General features: G+C 42.5%; 2 protein-coding genes across 2 annotated transcripts in view; one reads left to right on the top strand and one right to left on the bottom strand.

Moving 5' to 3' along the window:
• RPGR (retinitis pigmentosa GTPase regulator) overlaps positions 1-7433 on the bottom strand; it is a 44773-nt gene extending 37340 nt beyond the window's left edge. Inside the window, 2 exon segments of the mRNA XM_075430594.1 lie at positions 5005-5130; positions 7256-7433. Coding sequence (XP_075286709.1) covers positions 5005-5130; positions 7256-7325 — 196 coding nt within the window. The 5' untranslated portion in view covers positions 7326-7433.
• A 1345-nt stretch (positions 7434-8778) lies between these two features.
• Positions 8779-19730, top strand: part of OTC (ornithine transcarbamylase) — a 32616-nt gene continuing 21664 nt past the window's right edge. Inside the window, exons 1-3 of the mRNA XM_009944703.2 lie at positions 8779-8855; positions 13587-13725; positions 14312-14393. Coding sequence (XP_009943005.2) covers positions 8779-8855; positions 13587-13725; positions 14312-14393 — 298 coding nt within the window. The remainder of the gene's footprint in view (positions 8856-13586; positions 13726-14311; positions 14394-19730) is intronic.

Below are 19730 nucleotides of genomic sequence, written 5' to 3' on the forward strand. Positions count from 1 at the left end.
CTGAGGTCAAGGCTACACTCACGCATTTGTATCACCATCCTGATTTTGATAATGGAATCGCATCAAAACATACACAGAACTTTCTGTCACTTTGAGCAAAACACTTCTTAACAGAAATAATTTTTATTAGCAAATTACTTCCTATATTGGTACATGCTTCCTTCTATCCTTGGTTTGTACTTTTTTAACTGCCTTTATAAGACAGTAGTGGTCCTGTGGGAATATGATGCCAAGCTGCATAATTCAATTTAAGCACATTCTCTTTTATCCATTCAACATTCCAACAGGTCATGCTTTTCATCCTATAATCTGCTGGGTTTTATACCAGTCTTTAAATTCTCAGATATTGCTTCATAAGCCAAGAAACTTAATAGATGAATTTTTATTTTTTTTACATTCTTTTATAACAGTCTTTTATAATTTCAGGTTTCTAACACTTACCACTGTAACAGAAAATAAGAAAACTGGGAAGCGGGTAATTCAGACAGTGAATGAAAACTAATAGGCACTACAGAGGAATCTAAACAAATGCCTATAATGAAGCAACATTTTTTGGTCTGTACAGCAAATCAGGTTTTGGAACAGACTTGATGCAATCTAAGCTGGCCAGGAAACACAACAGAATTTTGTATGCAAAAGGCCTTATTTTCATAATTGCACACTGAGATATCTCCAGACATCACCACAGATGCACTGAAGTGAGAACTGATTCAACAGCAGACAAGTAGACAAGGATCATGTTTCAAAACTTTGCAAACTCACATTGCTCTTGTTTTTTCGCTTCCAGTTTGGTGCTGACATACAGAGATTGTGGCCATCTGGAATGGCTGGCAGAAGTCAGGTCCGGCAGAGTTAAGATTATGACTCAGGACAGCAAAAGGGAAACAACGGGATATACAGACAGGGACTATGTGGACTGTTTTGGTGATGAAAACACACTTCCAGCACCAGTCTCTACCTTCATCCTAACACAAGACTGGAGTATTTCTCCAAAGTATGTATGCATTGGCTTATCGTGAGCAGATGTTTCACCAACATCAATTCAGGGCTATGAGGGAAGCCACAAGATGCTTATGGCTTTAGGAACAAAGGTTCTGTGAGAGACTTCAGGAAGAGAGGGTCTCCTAACCAGGACATTTCTCATATGAGTAGCAACTATGACAACTGTGACTCCAGGGAACCCCATCTCTCATGTTCCCCTGGTTCATGACGCACAGCTGAAGCCATTCATTCAACAGCTGGGAAATACCAGCTGAAATCCTCAACACACTTCATGGTAACAGCAGGCAGCCAAGTATCCCTACCACCCATGTTTAAAGGTATGTTTTACATATTTCCCCCTTGCTTTCTAAATTATATTACTGTGGGAGAGAAATAAAATGGGGAGACAACATACAGACTTTGAGAATTTATTACAAGATTCTATTGAGAAGCTGTATCTGAAGAAAATGTAATGGGTAATATTTTGGACAGAGTATCATATGCAAGGCACCATGTTTTTTTTTTTATTTATGCTATTTTGTGAATGAACTATGTTGCCAGTTCATTTAAAATTCACATACAATTCAAATACATCTAATGGGAATGACATCAGTTTGGTTAGGCAAGTCACGATGATCTCAAAATAAAAGCTTTATTGAGCAACAAGAACAGTCATGCTCAGGACATTAAGCATCACATAAACAGTGCAGTACATTGCTTGCTCCTACGCATACCAAAGATCAACACAAACATAGATTAATCTTTCTCATTCTCCTCTTGCAGTTGATGCAAAAGATACTGTGCCACGTTCTGATGGCCTGCTGGTAAGCAGAAAGAACAGAAGGAATCTAGTGTCCAAAGACCTGGGGAGATTCCAAGGTCTCTTTGGTGTAAACTGTTGAATGTTTAATGCCTTACAAAACTCAACATTATGAGCATACAATCTTCTTGTGGTTCCATATGCATCTCTTTTCACTCCTACTTTTATGCTTCTTTCTTTCCTTCCACCCTCTTGGGCTGGGGGCTTCAATTCTTTCCAGAGCTCTGAGCTCAGAAAATGTGTCTTCCATCATCACCATTTTCCCCCTTGTGAACAGGATCAGTCTGTTTGATCAAATGTGGGCAAGCTGCCTAGGATGCTCTAATCAAGGCAAATAAACAGTAAGTCAGCTGTTAACTCAAAGAGTGTTGTAGAACAGAAAATTAATAGAAAGATATTGGGAGGAGATGCCTAAAAATGTGTGTAACATCACTTACGTCACACCAGCTCCCAACACAATGAACAAATTGCTTTCCAAAGCCTGCAGTTACAGAAGATGCAGGGAGTGGACTGTCAGTATTCTTACGCCAAAAAGTACAGAAATCGGGCAAGAAACATTATTAAACATATTACAAGTGATGCTGGATGATACACTGCTCATGACTGCATTAAATAACTGAAGAAGACAACTGCTTAAAAAAATTCCTTCTTGAACATTTTAAAGAAGATTGTGCTAAAGGTAGAAAGCAAAAAAATAAACACAAATTTCAATCCCAAACTCCAAAACTGGAGAAGGAAATTTTTCTCTGACTAGCCCAGGAAGCCAACTCAAAGTCGGCAAGTAACTACCACTGGTCCTTTCTATTCCAACATACAGCCACAGTATGTAAAAAAAATTTTGGACTCTAATTCCTGACCTAGCAAGCCAAAGGAGAGTGGTTTGTATTTACTTCACACTTTTCTTCCTAAAAGTCATGCGGGAATATTGATGCTGGATTAGATGAAAGAAGTATTTGAAAATATCTGAATATTTTGTTTGAATGCTAAATATTAGTTCCTGTACATTTTTTTCATTTGCATTCAGTCAAGATTCAGTGCTAGATGTAGCTGTCTCTCCTGCCCAAAACCAGCTTTAGGGAATGTTTTGTGTCAGTTTGGGTGATTGTTTTACTTATGATTGTTGAGAAATGTTAGTGTAAAACTGACGTATTTCTATCAGATTTGAATCTACCTCATATTCCCACTGTCCCTTACATACATAGGTCCCGCCACCTCTTCCAGGGGGAGGAAAAAAAAAAGAGGGGGGAATTTTGTGACCCGTAAATAAAGACTGAAAATAAAATGAAGCATGCATTCACACACACCTGCTTGAGATACTTTTCCTTCCTCAGTGATGTTTGTCTCTTACCTCTTCCAGGTCAGGTTCAGCTGGATTTAAAGAAGCTCCTGGTTTCCCACAAGGTCTGTTAACTCATTATCAGCATGCACTTCTGGAGCTTTTATTCCAGGTGTTACTGTCATTCACCAAGGGCTGTAATTCCAATGTATCCTCAGACTCCATCTAATAGCAGAAATGCTAGGTGCACACGGGCATGCACAGGTGTGAAGAACAAATGAGGGACAAAGGTTTTCTGTTTCCCTGCTTCACTTCTTTGTACGACTCTTGCAGCTTCTCTACCTTTGTTCAACGTTGATCAGTATTTTACCCTCATTTTTGCCTCTACTTTACAATGTCCCAAAACACCTTTTGGTACCAAAGAGATTTTTTACTCATGCTTCTACAGTTCCTCCTTCTCAAAAGCTTTGAGAAAATAAAGAGCTGATTATCTAGAAGTTTCTCTGGTGACACATATGCACGCTACAACATCAAAGGCCAGCTACAGGAACATTTTCGAAACATGCTGAATATACTAAAATAACAGGGAGAAAGGGAGATGGTAGAGAAATGGTGCTGCTTGCCCTCTGCAAGTTGAATTCTTCAAAAGCTTTATGTAAGTGACCACTAGTACAGTGACTTGGGAATTACAGGATTGTGGCTGAGTGGGGTAACAGTGCTGGCACATGCCGGGGGAACTCAAGGAGGCAATTTAAATTGATTGGATTAAACTGAGAATTATACTAGTGTTATTTCAAGCAGGGTGTGGGCATACGAAAGGATGTACCCAAAAAACATTCAAAAGGAAAATTTCACAGTGCCCCACCTTATCTTCTGATTAATTTTACCAACGGGCAATTTAGTAGAACTTGTTCAACCCAAGAAAAAATGTCAAGTTTTGCTCAAAATAAACCATTCATGGAAAATTAATCTTCTATGAAGTTAGGCTTGAAAAATGAATTGTACGATTTCACCTCAAGATGTTCTGCAGTCCACAAAATCTATGCTCTTTTTTTATCATGTCTGGAATAGTTAATTCTAAAAATCCAGCATCTTCAACTTTTCTTGGGGACATAGCAAGAAACCCTCACAAAATTATTTAATGAGCAATGACCAGTTGGGCACTGATGAAGAATAAATGCATTCCAATAAAAAAAAGTCCTGAAAGCATGCACATAAATTTCATAACAAAGTTTTATTGTCTTTCAGCAGTTGATTGTCAATACATTCGACACACATGCTCATCAACAAATGTGTAGTCCCTTCGACGTAACATGAACTGAACAAATCCCTCAATGGAGTATTGTTTCCATCATTTCAATGAAATGAAAATAAACATTAATACTGCTCACTGTACTGCATATGATCTTTTTTGAATGCTTTTGCAATTTATTTCTGATTTTAGTAGGATTTTCTGAAGTTTTTTGAGTTGCTCTTTGAAGGGTTATTCTCAGTTGACAGTCAACAGTAATTCAAATCTTCATTTCAGAGATGCAATTTTATCTATTGTTTCAGGCAGATTCCTAGCAAACTTGTTGACCGTGTTCAACAAATACTGCTCACTTCCACAATAAAAACCTCTATATTTAAGATTGCCTACTAAACACTGTCAGATTCATGAGAAACATTCAAGCTGAAAGAAGTCATGCTTACTTTAAATCCTGTGTGATACATTCAGTTATTACAGATTGCCTCATGACAGTTCTTGTGAAAACCTTCAGTGACCTCACACTAACTTCAAATGCATCCAACAGTTCCCACAGAACAGTCCCCTCTACTCTCCACAACCTCACTGGATATATTACCTCAGGATTCAAATAAGAATCATAACTTTCCAAGCTGTCCAAATAAATAACCTTTTATCATATACTCCATTTCCAATACTGACCTGTAACAATAGCGGTGTGTTCATCTCCACATGATATAAGTACAGGCTTGTCATTTTTGAACCAGAACTTGCTAGGAACATCTTCTGCAAATTTGCTTTTTCCAAATGTGAAAACAGCACCTGACTCTAAAACACAAAGAGATAACACCAATTTTAGTGAGAACAAACTTTGCCTCATACATCTTGAAATTGCCATTTCCCATTAATTCAATTGCACATTTCAGTTTCCTATCTTTCTTTTAAAAATGGCTGAAGTGTTTTCTTCTATTCTGTTTCACCAAGACTACTTCATTTACAGGCTCACATTTTAGTCCTTCTGATTCTTCTTAGCCTCTGTGAATTTCCTAATAGAATAGCTATTGTTGGTGGTATATTGTGCTCTGAGGATACAGTAATTTATTTTGAAGTACACTAATGTACTTTACCACTACCCTCTGAGAAAAACTATTAGGTGCGTAAAAGAAAGAATAAAGAACTCTGAATAACTGCCCCCAGAAAGCAAAATCAAAAGCTCACTCTGAAAGCAGGTTGAGGCAAAGAGTTCTCACTTATGTTTATACTTGAATACAAACAGGTTTTCCAAATTGCATTAGAGAGACACACACACTGTAAAGAGGTGACAGGCTCTAAACTGATCACGCTTCCTCACCCATCTGAGAAGATACACGTGCTTCAAAAACGGTCCCCTGAAATCAAAACTCTCAGCCTTCAAAACCTGGGTTGGCACAACTGTATTTGATTATAAGACCGTGATCTAGAAAATCCAAACAAAAACACCCCAAAATAAAGTCCAGACAGCTCTTCCACCCTTGGAATTTGTCTAGTTTTCTCAATTCTTCCCACTTTCAAAAGTGTCAGCAATGTTGTTTTAAAACATAGAATGTTAACTATTCACTCACTCTTTGGTTAAGCAGGTGGCTTGACACAGAAAATATTAATTCTATAGGAAAATAAACGAACATACAAGTTAAATAATTTGCCAAAAGTCATGCAGACAATGTGGCAAAACACAATTAGACCTGCTATTTTAAAATGTCAAAAATTACGCTTAAGCATAGGATCATATTCTGGAAGAAAAAACAAAGGCAAAACTAAACCTTTTCCTTGCAGACTTTTTGTTAATGTGTAAGCTATGGTAACACAAACACACAGTAACACTAGACTGCTTCTGTAAAACTACCTATAATTTGATAACATTGAAACATCTATGTGTATTTACTTTCAATGAAAACAATCTCATCAATAGTCTGCACTCCAGCTCCAAAACCCAAAGTTCTCTCTTAAACTGTAAATCTGATACTCATTTTGAAATGATTCTTTCATGAAAAAGTTTCCCATATTTGCAAACCGCATGTTGTTTTATGTATCAGGTCCAGCAGACATATATAAAATTGTATTTGTCATCTCTCTAGATGTGTGTCACTTTCACTGTTTTATTAAAAACAAGCCCTGTCCAGATGAACTCAAGCCTTTTAAAGAAAGGGTTGAGTTTTTCCACATTTTATGTAGACACACCTACAGCCACAGACATGCTAGAAGGCATCTGAAAACTATTGTGTTTTTCAGTCTCCAGCCAGACAGCCATGCTGCGCATTTGAACATGCTTACAGCGATCTCGTCGGCACTTGTGCCAAAGCAGAGCTCTCTGGTGCATTTCTTATTCTATCATCAGAAGCTTTAACATGAGGAAATACACATATTCTTCATCCAGTGGATAGAAAAAAGGAGACGATTCAATTCACAAACTTCCTTTGTATCTCATTCATTTCACAGCTGAAACCTAAGCCACCAGTTTGGAAATTAAATCCCACCAATTCATTAAAAATTTAAATCCACAGAACATCAAAGAGGTTTTTGCCGTCTCGGGACCAAGCAAACGATTAAAAACCACCGCAGGTCAAACCACGGACCAGGACTCACTCATTAACCGGAAAGCCCTGCCTGCTTAACACTGCACCACTGCACCACGCCGGTGACGACAGCAAGGTTGCCCTCCGCGTAATCTCTGACGTCAGCGCACGTATTTCTCCCCGGACGCCGGAAGACACCGGCCGGAGCCCGGTGGCCCGCAGGCCGGAGGGAGCCGGGGCCGGCCGCGAAGTGCAGAGCGGGGCGACTAGGGGGGGCGGCCGCCGGTGATGGCGCCCAGCGCCGCCGCGGTGGGGGAAGCGGGCAGGGACCGCCACAGGCGGACGAGGTCCCCCCACCCGGCGCGCCGCGCCGTCCCCTGCGAGGGACCGGCTCCACTCACCGGGCACCGGCAGCTCGTCCTCCTCGGCGGGCTCGGCCATGGCAGCTGGCGGCGGGCGGCCGCGCCCCATGCACCGCGGCGCCGGGCTGCCGGAAGTAAACAGAGGCCCTGCCACGGGCAACGGCCATAGAGCGGCGCGGCGCCTCCCGGCCCGCCGCCGAGGCCTCCGCCGGCAGGAGGCCCGGCCGGGGGGCTGGCGGCCCGGGGAGTGAGCGCCCCCTGGCGGGTGGCGGCGGGGCGGCCTCCGGGGGCCGGCTGTTCCCGCCCCGCCGTCTTAAAGCTCCCTGGGGCCGTGGGGGCATCGGTTCTGTGTCCCTCCTCTGTAGCCTGCTCCCGGCTGCCGTGGCAGCCATCTGGCAGCGGGGCTCGCCTTGAGCTCCCCGCTCGGCTCGGCCAGGCTCCCGAGACGGGGCAGGACTTGAAGGCCATGGGAGTCGTCTGCCAGAGAAGGGTAACCAAGAGGGAAATGATGGCCCGGCTTTCTTCTCTGTGTGCAGCTCTTCCGGCTCTTTTGTTCCCTTCCCACGCATTTCTGTTGGGTTTAACTTCTGCCTGACATTTCCCCGGGCAACTGCTGCGTTTTCCAAGCATCTCAGGGTTGGTCTGGCATGAGGGGTCCTGAACAAATCCCACCGAGAGCTATCACCTGGTGTGACATTTTCCACGGCACTCTCTCTTTCTGGGGAAGTCAAACTTTTTCTGTATGCGTCTTAATTATATGACCCTCACGCTGCAATTTCAGCATATCGCCTTCTCCGACAGATACGCCATCACCTTGATTTACACAAGCACCCTTTTCCCTACACAGAGGAGGAAATGAGAAAGTAATGGTCGTATTTCAAAACCACCTGCAGTGCGGGTGGCATAAAACCTTGTCTGACAGTTACATTTGAAGGTAGAAATTTAAATGAAATCACTTTAGTATTTAGCAACTGACCGACGTCAGGTTACACAGCAAGCAATGTAATGTAAGGAGCTTTGCAGGCTGCAATGTTTAAGTTTCTGGGCCTCGCCAAGGGCTGCTTAACGCTGCCATAGCACAACTGAAAACTACGTCCAAAAAAACCCCAGGAAAATATGCATTTTTTAATGTACCCTTCTGCATTCTTGTCGTGCTGGGGCCGGGGAGCCCCCGCGGGCACGGTACCGTCCCCAAGGCAGCCGCCCTGCTTGTACTGCGCCCCGACAAATCTTCTTTTGCCTTTTCCTACTAGCACATGCCCTTGTACAAATATTTAACGAACACGAAACTGCTACGAAATGGTATTGACACAGGTACGATATGATGGGCCCACGGAGAGGAGCGCAAGCTGCGAGTGGTGCGGTGGGGCCCCTGAGAACACCTCTCCCTGCAGAGTCTGACCCAGGCAAAGCCCAGCCCCGGCTGGGATCAGCCGGAGCCAAGACTTTGGTTCTCGGTTTTCCCTCGTTTGCACAGCAGCACGGTTCACTCGCGGCTTCACGCGCCTCCATTTCTGTTCACCGTGTTTGTGGGGCTGGGAGAAGTCTAACGGGAAGGGAAGATGCTGTTTAACATGAGGAACTTAGTCAGTACTGCAAAACCAGCGTGGACCAGCAAGCAGCCGCTGCGGCAGTTTTGGTAAGCTTATCCTTTAGTTTCATCTGGCGTTCAGTGATGTTTACTCCAGAAACCTGGAGACAAAAGCAGCTGAATCTTGTGAAGGAGTGAGTGTTTCAGAGAAAAGCCCTTTTTTTTGCATTTTTAGTGCCCTTTTCCCTCCTGAGGCAGCAAGTTCTGCATCTTTGTCAGGCTGGAGGATTGTCCCTTTTACTGTTTGCATAACGCTGTCAATTCTTTCTGTGGGATTTAGCAGCAAAGTTGAGAAGGAATGTTTCTTGTCGAGGTCAGTGGATGCTGCAGGTACTGTAACCAACAAATGTCTGAATAAAATACAGGAAAATCTTACGCATTTAGACAATTATAATGGCCAGTCCGGGGCGGGGGGGGGGAGGAATTGTCTCCTTGAAGCTGCAAAGTGAATTTCCAATATGTTTTTTGTCTCAGTGTACACTGGAGGTGTGCAGGAAAAGCGTGATGTGGTACAAGGTTCAGAGTTAACCAGGCAGACCTAGCTCTGTGACCTGGCCTTGGGTTCCTTCTGCAGCTGCCTAGATGCACCTGTGCCCAGTGCCTTCGGAAAAGTAACTGTGTGGCAGTGTTTCAGTAAGCTGCTGCTCATGCTTGTCACATCTCCAGAATCAGGTTAAAATTAAAGATTTGAAACTTAATTCCACATCTTCAAATATTTTCATGTCGGTGTCAGTAAGAATAGCATCAACAGCGTTATGTAACAAATGATTATCTGGATTATCTGGAGTACTCTGTCCAGTTCTGGGCTCCCCAGTTCAAGAAAGATGAGGAGCTACTGGAGAGAGTCCAGCGGAGGGCTATGAGTATGGTGAGGGGACAGGAGCATCTCTCCTGTGAGGAGAGGCTGAGGGAGCTGGGCTTGTTCAGCCTGAAGAAGAGAAGGCTGAGAGGGGACCTAATATATACTTTAAAATATCTGAAGGGTGGGTGTCAGGAGGATGGGGCCAGACTCTTTTCAGTGGTGCCCAGCGACAGGACAAGGGGCAATGGGCACAAACTGAAGCACAGGAAGTTCCGTCTGAACGTGAGGAAGAATTTCTTCCCTCTGAGGGTGACAGAGCCCTGGAACAGGCTGCCCAGGGAGGTTGTGGAGTCTCCTTCTCTGGAGATATTCAAGACCCGCCTGGACGCGGTCCTGTGCAGCCTGCTGTAGGTGACCCTGCTTTGGCAGGGGGGTTGGACTAGGTGACCCACAGAGGTCCCTTCCAACCCCTACCATTCTGTGATTCTGTGATTAGTGCTGGAAAACAACATGCAGGAATTTCACATTCACAGGAATCCTAATATGCAAGAAGTCATTTATTTATCATTTTTACGTCACACCAGACAAAAACCAAAGGTTTTTAAAGTTCTGTGATAAATTTGCTACGGTTTTAAAGTGGTCCTGAAGCCTGGGTGATAATTTTTTTATGGATTTTGGATTTTCACTGCTGGCAATTGGTGGAAACTTTCTCTGGTTAGCAGAGATGATAGAAAAGCAAGTTTGGAAAACAACTGCAGTAAAGCTGTTTTTTCAATAAAGTCATCCAATTTGTTAAGCTCCTCACGTAATGTTGTTTGCTATTTTTAGGGGTTTTTTAACATTAAATCATAATGTTGGCATAAGCTATCACCACTGTGTATGAGCTTTACAAGTTAAGCACATGGTGGTTGATGCTGCAGGATAACCTAGTATCTGTCAGTCTGTGCTAATAGTCCAAAGCAATTGCTACTCCTGCTCAGAAAGGAATAAGCCAACTGCTTGGCCTTGCAATTCTGCCTGTTACATTTTAACTTTGCTATGTTGTCTCATGCTCTTTTTCTGGAATTTACTTGTCCACTTCTGCCTCTTGTGCAGAGGATGTGGACAACAGGGCAGGGAACATATTTCTTGAAGGTCATTGCAATAAAACAGAATCATCGTGGGAACACAGAGGTCAGGAGCAGACCTCTAGTCCAACTTTCTGCTTGTAGCTTGACAACAGCATATGAGGTCAGCTATGTCTTTGCTTAGCCACTACTTGAAAATCTCCAAGGACGGTAATTCCAAATCCTTCCCGGGTAACCAGCTTTAGTGCTTCACTATCTACCTGTGCAGAAATTAGTGGTGGATATTTCTCAGTCCACTTCTCACTATGCAAAGTGGTAAAACAAGACCCATGAACAAAAGTTCCTGCATGGCAGGTTGAGATTAGACAACCTGTAACTCCCTGGAAGGAATTGTAGGCTGCAATTAGAAACTCGAGGAGCAGCATCAAAGCTGCACTGGAAACAATGCAGCGAAGCAGAGTAGAGTGACCAAGCAACAAACAACTGCACAGATTTTAGAACAGGGCAAGTGTTTTGTTTTTGTTTTTGTTTTCCCCAAATTGGATAGAGTAGCAAATTCCTGTTCTGAAAAATAACAACAACAAGAAAGTCAGTTATGAAACTAATTTCCTTCAGAATATACATGTTGAAGTTAGAACCAATCCCTTGAATATCAACTAAGAGCCTTGGTATTCAAGGCTGGATTTCAGTAGTTTACCTTGGTAGGCTGTTTTTCATGCTATGGTGGAAGCTACCTGACACATGAATGCCCAGCCTTTCCTATAATGTCAGGTATATTCTGTTCCGCAGCTGTTGAATACAGAAGTACAGGACATCATTTTGCTAGCTCTGTAACACCCACTTCAACTTAAAGAATGGGGCATATGGATGCTTCCTAACTGTTTTGAGGTTGTTTACCTCGGGTTGGAGGCCAGCATGGGGACAGAAAGAGAACACTTATAGCAAAATATGTAACTTTATTTTCCTAATGATTGTAATGCTATGAAAAATAGTCTTTATGGCTTGGAAATGTTCATTATTATTGTGACTGGTACTGCCACAAATATTTGTTACTTAAGTCACACATAGTTTAGAATGTATTTCACTTAAGAATCAATTTTCAGAGACAATGTAAGAAAATACATGGGCAACATTACCATAAATTTAGAGAACTAGAAATCCACTCCTTTATCTGCACAATGCTACAGAAAAGTCCAGCCCTTCTGCAGTCTGGTGACCTGTGCAGAGACTGGACTCTCAATGCACACTGATGGGAATCTTTGTGTTGCTTTGTGCCTAGCTTAGCAGTGGAGCCTCTGGCAGTCTGCGTAACCCCTGGAGAACATTGCCTTGATACATCACAGCATATACTGAGTTCCAGCACTATTAATCTGCAGGGCATGCATGGGCTACTTCTTCATATATTCTCTGTGTTTCTGCTGTTACACATAATTCTTTTCACTGTGAAAAAAGTCTTCTTAGTAATGGTGGTGGTATAATGTGTATCTAAAGCACTTTTAAGGTGTCCAGAAGTAAAACACACAGCATTTAGATATCTTCAGTTAAAGAAAAACTTCTGCTACATGATTTGAAAAGGCATGCAGTTTGTGCTGTGACGTCGAATGGGCAGTAGTAGTGGGTGGTACCACTAGCTTAAGAGATGCTCTCTTCCTTCGGTTTCAGTTGGAGCCTGTGCCACAAAATTCTGCAGAAAAAGTCTTTCCCTCCATATTTAACTAATATAACACCAAAACCTTTAGAAACCATAATAGGCCTATCTACTACCAGGGCTTTTATTCATTGGAATTAACAGAAGAATGAACAGAAATTCTATTTTTTGTCCCCTGAATTTTCCTAGCTGTGAGCTCCAGGGCTTGGCCATTGGCAGGTGCTGTAACTGAGCCTGACCTCAGAGGTGAGCTAAAGGGAAGCCTATTGGGACATACAAAAGCGGTAGCTGCTCTGAGTCCATTTTTTTGCATTGCTTTGCTCTCCATTCCGTCAGATCAGTCTAAAAATGCTGCCTTTATTTTAAAAGACAAGTTTAGCTTGTACCCATCCAAACCTTAGTAGGACTACAGTGCAGGCTGTGTTATGCTAAGGATGGCTGTAGATACAGTGCCAGAGAAAGGGCTAAGCTGCCACTCTCCCATATTAATCTTAAGCCTGTGGAAACACGGGCCTGGACTCGACTTTCATTAAGACACCTCGTCTAAGCAAGAGGAAATTTGATCATGTAACTTCTATGGGTGATTATCAACATCCAATTTCATGTGATTCTGAAGTCGTAAATCTGTCTGGAGACCAGAATACACTGAAGAAATACACTGCACATGCCCAGAACATCTCTTGTGGGGTAGGAAAAGGACCAGAGCACATGGCTATTTTGTGGGTTTTTTTTTACCCTCTTCCCCAGTGTAATCAGGAGATTTCATACACATTTGTAGAATTTGTATTGTTGTACACCATTTGTGTTGGCGGGGGCAGAACATGGCAAGTGTCTACTCATCCACAAAGCATGAAGGAGGGAGAAAGAGCACCAAGATCAGTTCCTCGTATTCTGTGCCCCCAACGGGCGGCTTTGCGGTCTACGTGTAAGCCATTTCACCAACCCCTGAATGGCTTTATGCTTTTGGGTTTATTCGATTAGGCAGCGTGCAGTCAAGTCATAGGCACATCAGAAGGTGAAAGAAACTACATCTAATGTATAGTTTATAATTCAATTTGAGACACTGTTATGGTGCTGATCAATATAGTGCATAGTGACATGTTGTGTCTGCCTGACAGTAATTAGCACAGTCCACCAAGCAGATCCAGCTGGGCCAAATGAGGGGAGTGGGGCAGAATTCAGCTGCTTGCTCATTGGCTTAAGCATGAGTACAATTTAGTGTTGAATGATAAAAAGTGTGGGTTTTTTCTCTTTTGGCACAGGTATGGGCCACCAGCTCAAATGAATGTTCATCTGAAAGGTCGTGACCTCCTTACTCTACAGAACTACACAGCAGATGAGCTGAAGTATTTGCTGTGGATGGCATCAGATTTGAAACAAAGGATAAAGCACAAGAGAGAGGTGAAATGCTTCAACTTTCGTTCAGGTCACTCAGATGTTGAAATAAATATTGTTCTGAAGAGTATTCGGAATGAGCTGTTCAGCTGTCTTGTCCTAAACAATATCACCTGAGCTCTTAAGTACTGTAAATCACGTGCTACAAATCAAAAAGCCTTCCTGTAAAGTGTTCAGAGATATTCTTTAAATACTTCAGAGGACTTTGCAAGTGAAAAGGTTAAACAGGTTTGCACAGCTAACTCCCTGTTGTCAGCTAACCCCATGCATTGACACACGGTGTGCCTGCAGCACTAAATGTAGGAAATGGAAGACACTTCCCTGCACAGGATTGAATTAGTACCAGAGTTCTCCTTGATACTAGCTCAATTTGACTGCCAAAATGCAGTTGCTTTTTGCCCCTAGAATTACTTCTTTCCCTTTAACCTTCCCACTGCTAGTAAATTCCTTGAAGGGCAGGATAACAAAGCTATAGTTAAAAAAACACCTGTGTAACTCATCTAATGCTGGATTAAAATGTGAAAGAAATATTTTACACTGTAAAGTGTATAATGACTATAAAATTGAAATGCCTTCAATTTTCATATTTCAGTATTTGCCTTTGATGCAAGGAAAATCTTTGGCCATGATTTTTGAGAAGAGAAGCACAAGAACAAGATTATCTGCAGAAACAGGTAGGTCTGAGCAATGGCACAGTCAGATTTTATATGAAATTGTATACTGTGAGTATATACTGAAAAACACTGCATAATTTTGTATTTAGGAATTTTTTCTCAGGAGAAACCTATAGTTTGAAAGCAAAAATAGGAAAAGAATGGTAGCTAATTGTGTTTCACATTGCGTATTAATATCACAAGCGCATCCCTTTGGTCACTGAAATTTCATCAGTCGATTCCAAACTATGATAGATTGGAAATAAAGTAACAGGCAGAAATAAGCATTTCTGGTGTAAGCTCCTAGTTGTACTGGCAAGATGCACATTTCCTAACATACATTTTACTAAGCATCACAAATTTAATTCTATGCAAGCTCTAATAGATATTTTTCTAATGTATTATGCATTACTGTTGTCACACTTCAGAGTATGTGTTTAGACTGGGAATGGTAGTAATGCCTTGATATAAATTAGGGAAAAAAAAAATTAACATGATTACCTACAGGGAAAGATAGCTTGATGGCGACTCCAGGGTATTAGCCTAATAAGATCAGGCACTGGAACGTTATTCTTTTAGGATACAGTCCTGCAAACACTGAAACACATACATGTGTTTATTTACATGGTAGTTGTTCTGAAATCAATGAGACTGCTGAAAGAAATCATTCATGTTCTCGCATGCTAGCAAGGAATAACTATGAATTGGTGACTGTCTTATGGTTACATTTTTACGCATCAAGGAAGAAGCTTGCCCTTCTCACATTCAGGTTGACCCAGCACCCCTTAGACTGACTTCTCCTTAGTGAAGGGACAGGAAGCTTTTTGAGTATTCATATTTCTTTACAATATCTAAGAGATAATGTAAAAAATAATGGAAAGAAGAATCAGATATGTTATCTGCAAGCATTTCTGAATTTGCCTTTGTGTCCTCTGGCACAGCCATTTACCTGCTGATCCTGGTCTTTATGGAAACTTGTTGTTTTCTCCACATAAGCGGGACTTATAAATGGGTTTCTCTTGTGCATTCCTTCTCTGTGAAGACCACCCACATTTTAATTATTTTAATTTCAGAGTTTTTAGTCCAGTTTCTAGTTGCTTGACATACTGGTACATGGGCTGGTAATGACAAGTTCTCTGAATCTGTTTATCCTTCATGCTTCTGTATTCAGAAGTAAGCACTATTTAGTCCTTGGCTTTTGAAGACTTATGGAAGGGGGAAGCTCAGGAAAGTTCAAATGAATTAACTTAAGGATGGGAATTAATGCACACAAATTCATCCAGGAGGGATTAAACTCCAGTGAAATAAAACCAATTTATTTCTTCGTGAGAGCTTCCACAAGGGAGTTTAATGCAGTTTAACTTCTGTGCATTAGCTTCACACCTTCAGTCAATTGGTCTTAAGTCCCCGAAGCCTAAGACTTTGTTTCAAAGGCAGACTCAAGTTTCTTCTGTTCATGGAAACTGTATACATTTCAGTTGCTTTTTAACATACAGGACTACTCCCTCGGAATTTCTAACTCGAAACAAATGTGGGGTCACATGTGTTTCTTTTAGCTGAATAAGCTAATTTAATACCCATTTTCTAATGTTCAGTGAAAGTGAGCATTGAAGTGGATTGAAGTGTTTATTTATAAAATGCCTGAGTTATCTCAAATAGCATTTCCCACAAGTTGCAGCTTCAATTTCTTGAAAAAGTTCACTTGTGGGACAAGGTTCTGGTGATGAGATTAATCTAAACAAACTTCGCAGATCTCAGGAACAACTAGATGAAAATCAGTGAGTTTCATTATAAAGAAGTAGAAACTTGGAAAGCACTGGTTACAAAATCTGATCTGTGTGGTGTCTAGGAGATTGTTGTCATATATGAACATCATGGAAGTCTTTTCAGAAGCCCTGCTATCCGTGTGCCTCTAAAGAACACCATTATTGAAAAATAAACATAATCACAGAATGGTTGAGGTTGGAAGGGACCTCTGGAGGTCCTCTGGTCCAATCCCCCTGCTCAAGCAGGGTCATCTAGAGCCAGTTGCCCAGGACTGTGTCCAGAAGGCTTTTGAATAGCTCCAAGGATGGAGACTCCACAACCTTCTGGGGCAACCTGTGCCAGTGCTCCATCACTCTTTCAGTAAAAACGTGTTTCCTGATGTTCAGAGAGAACCTCCTGTGTTTCAGTTTGTGTCCACTGCACCACTGAAAAGCACCTGGCTCCATCCTCTTTGTATTCTCCCTTCAGATATTTATATACATTATTAAGATTCCCTTCCCTTCCCTTCCCTTCCCTTCCCTTCCCTTCCCTTCCCTTCCCTTCCCTTCCCTTCCCTTCCCTTCCCTTCCCTTCCCTTCCCTTCCCTTCCCTTCCCTTCCCTTCCCTTCCCTTCCCTTCCCTTCCCTTCCCTTCCCTTCCCTTCCCTTCCCTTCCCTTCCCTTCCCTTCCCTTCCCTTCCCTTCCCTTCCCTTCCCTTCCCTTCCCTTCCCTTCCCTTCCCTTCCCTTCCCTTCCCTTCCCTTCCCTTCCCTTCCCTTCGCAATCCCAGCTCTCTCAGCCTGTCCTCATATGAAAGATGCTCAGGTCCCTTAGTCATCTTCATGGCTCTTTGTTGACACGGTAACACTGATTCTCTCCAATATGTCCACAGCGCTCTCATGCTGAGCAGCCCAGAACTGGACACTCAAGGTGAGGCCTCACCAGTGCTGAATAAAGGGGAAGGCTCACCTCCCTCCACCTGCTGGCAATACTTTGTCTCATGCAGCGCAGGATACTATTCACCACCTTTGCTGGAAAGGCACATTGCTGGCTCATGTTTAACTTGGTGTCCACTAGGACCCCCAGGTCCTTTTCTGCCAAGCTGCTTCCCAGCTGGGTGGCCCCCATCATGTGCTGGTGCATATGGTTGTTCTTCCTCAGGCACAGGACTTGGCATTTCTCTTTGCTGAACTTCATGAGGTTCCTGTCAGCCCATTTCTCCAGCCTATCAAGGTCCCTCTGGATGGTGACACAACCTTTTGGTGTATCAGCCACTCCTCCCAGTTTTGTATCATCAACAAACTTGTTAAAGCACACTCTCCCATTGTCCAGATCATTAGTGAAGATGTTAAAAAGACTGAACCCACTATTGACCCCTGGGGCACACCGCTAGTCACTGGCTACCAGCTAGACTTTGTGCCACTGATCACCGCCCTCTGGGCCCGGCCATTCAGCCAGATCCCAACTCACCTCACTGTCTGCTCATCCAGCCCATACATCAACAGCTTGCCTATGAGGATCTTATGGGAGACAGTGTCAAGGGCTATAATGAAGTCTGGGTGGACAATACCCACTATTCTCCTTTCATTTACCAGTCCAGTCATTTCATCGCAGAAGTTTATCAAGTTGGTCAAGCATGACTTCCCCTCAGTGAAGCCATGCTGACAACTCCAGATAATTTTTGTGTCCTTAATGTGCCTGAAATGGTGTCCGGGATTAGCTGCCACATCACCTTTCCAAAGACTGAGGTAAGGCTGACTGGCCTGTAATGGTCTGGGTCCTCCTTCTTGCCCTTCTTGAAGATAGGGGTGACATTTGCTTTCCTCCAGTCTTTGGGCACTTCTCCCAGTCACCAAGATCAACCAAATATTATCAAAACACTAATTCATAATACGTTGTGAGAAAACAGTTGATGTTTGTGGCTTTTATAACATGCTATGTCTCTAAACTGTTTTATTCTGATGACATTGCAACTGTACTGAATAATGTACAGCTCCTTGTGGTGTAATTCATTGCCCCATTACTCTCTTGAACAAATATAAACTTGTGCTAATGCATATTTCTGAAACCTGTATTATTTTACCATTTCTAAAAGTAGTAGTGGTGTTGGAACTTTAATGAAGAACTACAAGTAACTTCCATAGGGTATTGGCAAAGTAAATCCAGTGTTGTGGAGCCTACTAGATTTATTGCTATCACTGGCTGTTATATTAGAAATTGTGACATCTCTGCTATTATACTGGAAAATGTAATCTGTTTGCAGTCAGAATCCCATACCCATTCTGCATAAAATCTTGTGTACTTTTTGAAAAGAAAGATATTTTACATGGTCATATATTACTTGTAAAATAAACATCCTCAGGCATGGCATAAAGGTGAATGTCCTGTTTTTGTTATAGCTTTGGTGTAAAATATTCTGATTGTCACTGATACTCTTAAAACACACAGCTGCAGTTACATTTTAGTGAACAAATTATAAACAAATCTAACAATTTCACAGACGCTGAATGCAGGTAATATGTCACAGGGTGGAAATGGAGAGGAAACAATACAGACAGAAAAGCTCTGTACACCTTCTTTCATTGTGCATTGGAATATACAAGATCTCAACAGCTTTACAGAGGTTCACTGCCACTGGCTTTGGTGGAATTACTCCCAACTTACTCCTCTTACACAGCGGGGTAAGAGGAACATGATATCCATGCCTGAAGACTACTACATACAGTCACAGAAATAATTGCGTCACTTCATATGTTCTAATGTAGTGGGGGTGGTATTACATGGCAGGAATACACAGGGTCTGTTTTTTGTTGGAATGGCTAGTGTTATTTAGCTTGGCCACATTACAGAGGGGGCAAGAGTACTCTTTTACCTTACTCTCCACTTAGAGGGGTGGCTTTAAAAAACTGTTTATCAGTATTTAGGCTTCAACTTTAGGAATATTCCTGTAATTACTGCCTAAAAGAGTTCTTTGTTATCAGGTCTAAACTGATTGCAAGTCCTGGCAGACAGTGAGGAAATGAACAAATCCAAGGCCATACGTCTTGAAATAAAAAAAGGGATCCTTCCTCTGAGTTTGAGAAGCTGGCTGTGTATGTCTCCCGGTGATAGCAGGGCATCCCCACAATTGTATATCCGATGTGTGAACTAGGGGATTCACTTTGGCATGCTTACTTACCCAGTGTAGCACGGACAGGGTGGAATGGAGATTTGACCTATGTCTGTACAACCACCAGCACTCATGTCCTATGTGAAAGAGTTTCACAGAATCACAGAATCACAGAATGGTAGGGGTTGGAAGGGACCTCTGTGGGTCACCTAGTCCAACCCCCCTGCCAAAGCAGGGTCACCTAGAGCAGGCTGCACAGGACCGCGTCCAGGCGGGTCTTGAGTATCTCCAGAGAAGGAGACTCCACAGCCTCCCTGGGCAGCCTGTTCCAGTGCTCCGTCACCCTCAGAGGGAAGAAGTTCTTCCTCATGTTCAGACGGAACTTCCTGTGCCTCAGTTTGTGCCCATTGCCCCTTGTCCTGTCGCTGGGCATCACTGAAAAGAGTCTGGCCCCATCCTCCTGACACCCACCCTTGAGATATTTATAAGCATTTATTGGGTCCC

Source organism: Opisthocomus hoazin, chromosome 1, assembly GCF_030867145.1.
Source record: "Opisthocomus hoazin isolate bOpiHoa1 chromosome 1, bOpiHoa1.hap1, whole genome shotgun sequence".
Lineage (NCBI taxonomy): Eukaryota > Metazoa > Chordata > Aves > Opisthocomiformes > Opisthocomidae > Opisthocomus > Opisthocomus hoazin.